The following is a 9328-nucleotide window of genomic DNA, read 5'->3' on the forward strand; positions in this document are numbered from 1 at the left end:
TTAGTGTCTAAAATTGTAAAATACATGAAATTGATAGTCGAACTTATCCGGCGTGTAAATACGATGACTTCATCCCGTACCTGGACATACAGTCCGGGCTTGCCTACTCCTGTCTTGTGCTCCCATCTATACTCCCGCACCGTTCACTTACCATCCTACGGTGCTAGCATTTTTTCTCACCTCGCATCTTTTTTCGCTGCCAAAACAAATCACAAAACAACCATATTCGTTTATCTTTCCGGTACTGCATCCGTATCTTTCCTTTGTGATTGTGACTCGGCGCCTGGTTGCTGCCGCTCGGCCCAAGCCGTCGTCGTGGTCGACCACTCGGTCAACCAAGTCTCCGTTGATCATCGTTGTGCATCAGCTCCGGCGCCCTGGGCTTTTGATGTTCAACGGCGGCAACAACAACGTGGTGAGAGCGCAATTGTGGCATTGACGGTGAGCAGCATCCGACGGAGCTTGCGCATCAATGGACGGGATGGTCTCCCTGACCTCGTCATGCACCTCATGGTCGCGCAACCATGCGGGCGGGGCACGGTGATGACACTACGACTTTAGAGGAAATCTCCGCAGCTCCTTATTCTTGAGGACATCTCGTTGGCAGATGCTTCTCTTGTGCATGTAATCATTGTACTCGGTGGTGCACCACATGGTCAGATTGGGCATGGCGCCATAGTTGACAGTGCCATGAACCAGAGGAGTGTCGATCGACTAGTAGCCGTCGTCGATGGTGACAAACTTGGGCGGCGCACGGTTGGGTAGGCTCTGGAGCCCGGTCTCAATGCCGATGACATCCTGGTAGACTGGCAGACGTCCCACATGCACAAAGTTCACGAGGCGGGGCTGACTGCCGCGACGGCGTCGACTTGCCGGCGAACACGTTGGTCTCAGTGGCGCCCACGAAGAGCACTCGTACCGGTGCCGCCTCTCTCAATGTCGAGCTGAAGCTCGTTGTTGCTCGTGCGGCTAGCCCGCCAACAGCAGGGCCAAGTCGACACGCGACGCTAACATGGGCGATGGCTGAGTGCCACGTAAGGGATCGGGGAAGAAAACAAATACAGAGTAGTTTCGATATGTTTTGGCAAGTGGAGGGAGAAAAATGCTGAAATCGTAGGATGATAAATGAACGGTGGGGGAGTACAGATGGGAGCGCGAGACGGGAGCAGGGCGGCGTACCAGCCTGGCAGTGACAAAGCGAAAATTCTAAACTTACGGACAGCACCATACGGGCTACCCTCTACGGACGACTATGGCCCCACCCCTGATCCTTTTTTTCCCGTGAATTCAGTGGTGTGACCCCGTTGATTTCCAATTATTTTTCTTCACGTACTCCCGTAGATTGCAAGCAGTAACAAATGTCCGTAGCTCTAGCAAAGTTGGTGGCCTGGCAGAGTTTTTTTTTTTTTGAGAAAATGGTGGCCTGGCAGAGTTGGAAAGGCTCTGAGTGGCCCATGCATGAGGATCTTTTTTAAAACCTCATATTTTATTTAATCATGTAGGAAAACCCCGCAAATTAAAAAAAAGTGTTACTCCTGATTGCGGCTTGAATTGCACGCACGGGTTGGTCACGATACCGTATTCTGCTCAGTAGATATTGACGTGGTCGAACTCCATATACTGCATTGCTATGTGAAAAGTAATTTTGAAGCACGGAAACATTGTGTCCTTTTTTTCCAAGTTCAAAGAAAAGAATATTTAAAGCTAAAAAAATTGTATTTTTTTGTACATGCACACATAGAAGTGCAATATATCCGTGTGAATTTTCATCAAAATCTATGTTTGTATGTGAGAGTTAAAAAAGACAAATACATTGAAAAATCAGCTTGTTTTTTTGCCGGATTTTTGTCTTTTTTGCAGGGTATAATATAACATAATTTCGAACGAAACTTGAAAGTCACTTAGAGCAGATGCATACTTTTTTGTTTAAAAACAAACAACTCTTTTTGAAACTTTTAGGTTCCAGGTTTTAGCCTTTCAGAAAAAAGCATGGTCAGTAACCACCGTGCTCCAAGAGTCCACTTTGGTTGCTATGTACCACTTCAAGTGACTTTCATTTATATATGGCGCTTCTATGGACCCTCACAAGTTTTATTTTACTTTCTCAAGTTCTTCATTTTTATTTTTCATATTATTATTATCATTAAAAAAGGAAATGTAAGAGAAATTACAACTGCCATAAACTTAAAGAAAGGGTTGGTGCATTTGAAAAATGTTCAACATGTTCTTGGAAAATGTTCCAAATGTATTAAAAAATTAACAAATGTTCTTGAAAATGTTCATATTGCATTAAAAAATTGGCAATGTGTATTTTTAAAAGTTCAATGTGTATTAAAAAATTATTCTGTAGCATCCTGAAAAATTGTATTAAGAAGTTCAACACAATATCTTTTAAATGCATGTTGAGTAGTTGACAAAACAGAAATTTGTCAATTTGTTAATAATTGGGTATTATAGAAATACAATGAAGATAAACAGTAATAGTGTGTACTTGTTGTTCGGAATGAACATACATAAATTGACACAATAATTTATAATATAGGTTGAACTAATTCAACCCCCATAAATTTTTGAAAAAGTTCATGTCTACCTCTTCAAAGTACTCAACAATGAAAACATAAAAAATATTTAAAATAATAAATATTTCCATATTGTATTGTTATATGGGAAATTTGCGTGCCATGACAGTAAACATGAACTTGGAAATAATAAGAGTAATACCGATAGATAACGCAATAGGAAACTTGCAGAGAAATACGTGGAAAGTGTCTACATAGCGTTGTAGCTAATAGGTAAATGCATGTCATATTTCAGCCGAGTGGACAGATCGAGCCGTATTTGGCCAGGAGCTACCAGGTTTGAGACCCCTCCAATATGATTGCTTTTCCATGTTATTTGGCACTAGCATACACTATATTTCAGATCTTTCCTATGTGATTAAATAAATACAAGCGGGTTTCTGTAAAAAAAAAATCACCCAACACTTTCCTGCTCTCAGGCACTAACTAGTGGTCACTGCCACGTGGGCTGGTCTTTGTTCGAATACAGAAGGAGGCACCGTATTTGCATGGCCGGACAAGTTCTAGCACCAGTTCTGTGTTAACTTTAGACACCAAATTGACGACCGTGCAAGCAAGTTGAGGCACCTCCAATGTATTTAACTCTTTTATGTTGGAAGTTTGAAACTTTTAGCCAATTGGTGTGCTAAAGTACTCTTTATATTGTTACAAGCTCTCGTTGTCGTGAGAAAGAGATGGTCATATCTATGGCTTAATTGTCTTGAGAGGTTGCACTTCACACTACACATGGCAAGAATTTATTTCCATGTTCTTTGTTTTGTTGGGTTATGAACTTGTTCTATTGTTCTTTTCACACTATTATGTTGCCAATGCGGCAGAGATTACAAAGGAAACACAAAGAAGAAGAAACTACGAGATCCCCTTGGCTAAGGGAAGGATAGGAATTTTAGTTATCACTTGCGGGGGGTCTTTCTCAAGTCGATCATCAGGTCAACAAACCATGCATTTTGCCAAGCCAAATTATCGTACGCTTCGGCTCTTTATCAGTTGCCTAAAAATAAAAATTTTGGAAGTCAATTCTGCTTGCGAGTAACAGTGCATAGCCCGAGGCCAAGACCAGGGTGATGCAAGCAGTCGATGCATCTCAAAGAGGTCGAGCCAGGACCTTGTCGGAAATAGGGACGGTGCGGTTAGCTGCGGTGTCGCCGACGTAGTCGACGATGAAGCTTCTTTGGTGTGGATGGGGGTGGGGGCTATTCCTTTTGATTCATTCTTGGATTAAACATCGCCTGATCTCGACATGGTGACGCCATGACTGGCAGCGGGGTCGCCGACGAGGGTTGGAACAGGGGTGAGGCATGTGGAGAGGAGGGAAGAGGCGGAGAAAAGAAATTGCGTATGTTACGAGGTAGAAGATGAATAATAGCACTTGCCAGAGGACAAAGAAGAGGGCTGACCATTGGATTTCAATCCAACGAGATCTGCGTGGAGTCGCTAAGACTTTTCAAAAACATTAGTCGACAGATGCATAGGTGCGTCCATTATTGTGTAACAACTAACAACCTATCTCTGAATTAAGTGACGAACCTCCCGACATACGTGTACTAGCATTGACGTTGCAATATCTGAGAACCTATCACTGGCATTAATTTTCTTAATTAAAACAAGAGAGAATTGTTTTTCTGGTCAATCCACTAATGCATAGGTGCTTCTGTTATTTTGCGTAAAAACCTATCGCTGACATAGTTCTGTGCACACCTGGATCTCGATGCCATCAAAACGGTGAGGATAGAGGATACACCTACAAGGGAGCTAAAAAGCCACACTCATAGCATTCTCAACCTCACTATGTCCAGCGTGGGAAGATGGTAGATTGACTTGGACCTCTGCAGCCATCACGTCACTTGGACTACTGCACGATCCCCGTAGCATCCCAAATCAGACAAATCTTATATGCAAAGTGAAAAAGAAATAGAGAGAGAGAGAGTGCATTCTATTTAGTTACCGCCATGTAGATGTAATAGTTATGATCTTTTAAGGTAAAGTTATGTAGAACTAAAAATATATGATATGTTTCTATATTCCTTAGTCAGGTCTAATAAGGAAGTCTGTCCTATCTCAAAATACAACTCAAACGTGTGTTGTGATATGTTGATTATTGAGGGCTTGTACATCCCTCTTCCAGATACTTAACACGGCCTTTACGACTACATGGAGACATAATAGATGACTACATGAATGAAGACATAATAGATCAAGTATTGTCCATCTACATTAACAAAAAAAAAAGAGAAACAAAGTTGCAACCAAAGCTAATGGGTGAGAGGTCTCTGTTCACGCAATAGACATATCTATAAAACCAATAGTCTTCAACTCATGCACACGTAAGCAAAACTACTGCTGATACATGGCAAACAACGTGTACTGTTCTTTCGTACTAAATTTCTTCAGTCCCTCTCAACTTCTTAAACAATATGTTAATTCCTTGCACGTGTAATTTGAGTTAACAATGCTCAACTTTGCAAGGGTACAACATGGAAGTTAAGCTGAAGTGCCGATAATACATGTTACATATTGGGTTTCACTCAATTTCTTCTAGCAGAATCTTTGTTAAATTTTGATTTATAGCCACAAAATTTGGCTACCCTTTGATATTATTGTCTTGTACCTTAATGCAATTTCTTCACATAATTTACAACTTCAACTGAACCTCTATGTTAGCTAACTTGAAATATCTCACACAAACTTTCATAATCTACCAAACTGCATATAAACTTTTGATACGGACACCGCAAGTACTGTTGTGGTTCCTCCAATACTGTCAAGTAAAATATCATCCAACCGAGAGACTCGTTATGAAAGTAAGATGCAAAAGTATGTGGTTCCTGCTCTACGTCATAAAAAGATCATGTGTGCAACATAATAGAGAGACATCTTAGATGTGAAGCCTGTTCCATATGCTACTGAAGAGAGATGGTCATATGCTCTACCGATTGAACGCAATAACATCATCACAAATAATTTTTTGTTTTGCTCAGTTGCTCCACAGATTGTGCCTCAGGAGAAAGTGAAGCCCACGTTCAGAACACCTTTCCATGCAAGTATACGTACGTGATGAATCCCAGAATCAATCATCCTATAAGAGTGCAAGCCGGATACGTGTGTCCTTTTTATTTATTTCCGTAGTTTGATCAGATTTGGTAGTGTTTTTTTTTGTTGCGTACAACTTGTAACCGATGAGGAGTCCTCATGTTTTTCTTAGTCCAAGTCGGGCCTAGCCCAAGTATTAGACGCCACCTATATAAAGCAAGGGGTGCAACGCTCTGTAAAGGTTAGGTTTTAGTTTTGGCAAAAAAAACTCAGAACATGCATCTAGCGATGCCCGCGTATCTGTGCTCATGCGTTCTCTAATCAGGGTTTGATAATTGCATGTGTTTCGGCGATGTTGATTGTCAAGGCGCAAGTTTCGGTTTGATTCTTGATCTACAAGGATCGATCTAGCTTCCTGTTCTTCTCCATATACTTCCACTAGTGCTTATTATCCATCTACTAATTACTCCATCGCCGTTGCCGCCGCTAATCACCATTAGCTTAATCCCCTGCATCTATACTACTACTACAACATACATCTTCCACCGCTGTCCATCTCTACAATCCATCCATCCATCTAGTCTGCTAATAGTCTCCTTCACGTACACATCCACAATCGCTTCAGATTCCAACAAGTTTCATTGCGTTTTTTCTTTTCCTGCAGGATTGCTTCTGCTAGTACAATTGTTGGCGCGTGGTGAAAGATCAGGGCAACCCAAAAATCGTCTCAACGCAAGTTGAGCCGTATCAACTTATGTGTGTCAACGAGACAACCACCTTCTAGTTAAGTGGGTCTAACAAAATATCTACTATTCATGGTCATGCTTAAAACATTTTGGCTAAATGCCATATAAATGTGGAATAGCACGCAAGCCATTAAAGCATTAGTGTAGTTGTTATTTGGTTATAGTCTTAGTAGTTTCCTAGCTATCTAACCTACTCAAACTGTGCCTCTTCATAACCACACATTCTAATGGAATCGTCATACTGTAAAGATTGTAACATTAGCACAGTGATAGTATTCGATCGCGCAACTGGAGACACCATATGCTCAGAATGCGGCCTTGTATTGGATAGTCATTACATTGATGAGAAAGATGATTGGCGTACATTCACCCCTTTAGCATCAAAAGATGATAATTATGACCCTATTTCTACAGCAAAATCCCCAAATAATCTGAAATCAAGGCATAATTCAACACCTGCTATGAGATTTGATAAAAACATATTTGATCACCACAACTCTTTTCGTGTCAATATACAGAAGTCTGTTGATTTTTCTTCCCATCAAGCCGACAATGCAATTCACTATATAGCTGATATGGCCGACAGGTGAATTCATATTCTTATGTACATTTAGTTCAAGTTTATTTTTTACTAATATGATTTTTTTATATTTCTTCACTAATATGATTGTCATATTCATATATTGGAATGAACTATTAGGTGTACATGTGAAGTTTAAGATAGTTAATTTTTTTACTAATATATTTGTTATTTTGACTTGTCCAAAGTTCATTATAATATTTATAATATAGTGCAAAAAATTAAGATAATTCAAATAAGAAGTGTAGCACAAAACTAAGTGAACTAACCACATTGTTTTTAGGTTGGGCATTGTGGATAACATAAAGCTTCAAGCAACAAATTTATACATGAAAGCAAATGATCTTAAGATATTTAATATAAGGAAGAAACATTCTCTTTGTGCTGCTTGCTTGTACATAGCATGCAGGCAAGCTAATAAGGCTCGAACTATAAAAGGTATGAAAATTATTATAGGAATATATGAACGTTTTATCATATATTGTATTATCAATAAACTTCTTCATTTCTATCAAAAAATAGAGATCTGCACCGTCACTGATGGAGTTACAAAAAAAGAAGTTTCTCGAGCAAAAGATTTACTAGTACACCATATTGAAGAGAAGAAAGGCGAATGCATGGAAATCAGTAGTGTTCGTCCTAGGGATCTCGTGGTAAGTATTTTCATAGTTACTTCTTACATCATAACATTTTTATGAAGTACGCCTAGTAGTTCATTTTTTGATAAATGGTAGCAGAATATAAATGTGTTCAAGTTAATAGTTTCAATCAAAAATTTACCCTATAATTCACACTTTGTAGCGACGTTTTTGTTCAACACTTGGAATGTCAAACAAAGCAATTCAAGCAGCAGAAGAAGCAGCAAATCGAGTGCAGAGACTTGATATAAGGTATTTATTATCAAATGCATAATTACATTACTTTTTTTATAAAAGGAGGAGGACCCCCGGCCTCTGCATCTAGAAGATGCATGCAACCACTTTATTAATTATCAGATGCATAATTACATTACTTAATCAATATATTCATACATGCACAAAAGAGTGAAACTAAAATTAATAATCGAAGGGTGTCAATTGTGGAATTACATACTTTAATATTTCCCAATAAACATGTTTACATTTTACAATTGTATATTGAATAAATCTATTACTTGTGCAGAAGGAATGCTATATCAATAGCTGGAACTATAATATATTTAATATCTGAATCGTCCAAGGAACCATGTGACAAGGTTGCTATTAAAGGTAGTAGATTGTCATTTATATAGTATTTTATTTGTATAGATTCTTTGCATGCTATGGATATTTTCCAACAAAAACATTTTTTGTTTTGTAGATATATGCTCTGTGGCTGGATTAACAGAAATTACCATTAGATATTGTCACAAGGAACTTTGTAATTATGCTCCATGGCTCTTGGAAACATACACAACACAACATGCAAAGGAAAAATAAGTATAGACTCCAACATGATGTCAAATATCACATTTCATATGAACTATGTTCTAACAAAAATATATTATTATTATTTAACTGGTTGGACCATCAATATATACAAAAATTGAATATGTACATTGTTTATTGAAACCCAATTCATTTAATGCAGCAATTTGATATGTTAGTTCCTTTCATAAATATCGTTAACAAACAAAGAAGAACCCAGTCTCACCACTAAAGATTAGACATATGGTTATCAAGAGGATATAAACACGATGAGCACACACTCGGCCTCTGCATGGTTAGAATGCACACAACCAACACCAATACATACACACACAAATACGCCAACAACTAGCAAAGTCATAGAAGACAAAGTTATGTCAACAACTAGTAAAGTCATATAAGACGAAGTTATGTGTAGATAAGAAAAAAAAGAAAAAAAAACCAAAGCGATCAGATCCACGATTGCAAACTACAACGATGATCATATCCGCATCAATCATCTCATGACACCACATGGACAACAAGATTATTGAACAACATCTTTAGGAAGGGAACAACACTCAAGTGATGCCATCACTGGATCCAACCACAAGACATGAATCTAGGTTTTCACCCTGAAGAGTTAGTCCAAGCATATCCAAGCAAAACCTTCGACAAGGTAACGGCGTAAAGAACGCGACATTGCCGGGTATAACCAATTTGGGTCAGACCTAGGCTTCCTCCTCGGAGCTCGAGACCGGATCCATGACAGCACCACCACCGAAGTCACTCGTGTGTTGTCGCCATCACTTTTTCATGATCCTAGCAACTACCTCTGATGTGCGACCATCGCCACTGCACAACCATCCTCATGCGTCGAGCCTTCATCCATCTCACCATCAAAGTCAAACACCGGATCTAGAGAGATAAACCTTCTTAAAGACCTTTCGGTGATCACGGCCGTCACAA

At 39.2% G+C, this 9328-nt stretch overlaps 1 protein-coding gene across 1 annotated transcript; it reads left to right on the forward strand.

The window, feature by feature from the left end:
- Positions 1-6514: 6514 nt before the first annotated feature.
- Positions 6515-8546, forward strand: LOC125534203 (transcription initiation factor IIB-like). Its single transcript, XM_048697480.2, has 6 exons — positions 6515-6941; positions 7219-7373; positions 7458-7588; positions 7737-7825; positions 8097-8182; positions 8274-8546. The coding sequence occupies exons 1-6, from the start codon at positions 6583-6585 to the stop codon at positions 8390-8392; spliced, it is 939 nt and encodes a 312-aa protein (XP_048553437.1). The 5' UTR covers positions 6515-6582; the 3' UTR covers positions 8393-8546.
- The last annotated feature ends 782 nt before the right edge of the window (positions 8547-9328 follow it).

This window comes from Triticum urartu, chromosome 2A (genome assembly GCF_056163025.1).
Source record: "Triticum urartu cultivar PI428250 chromosome 2A, HENAU_Tu73, whole genome shotgun sequence".
Classification (NCBI taxonomy): Eukaryota; Viridiplantae; Streptophyta; class Magnoliopsida; order Poales; family Poaceae; genus Triticum; species Triticum urartu.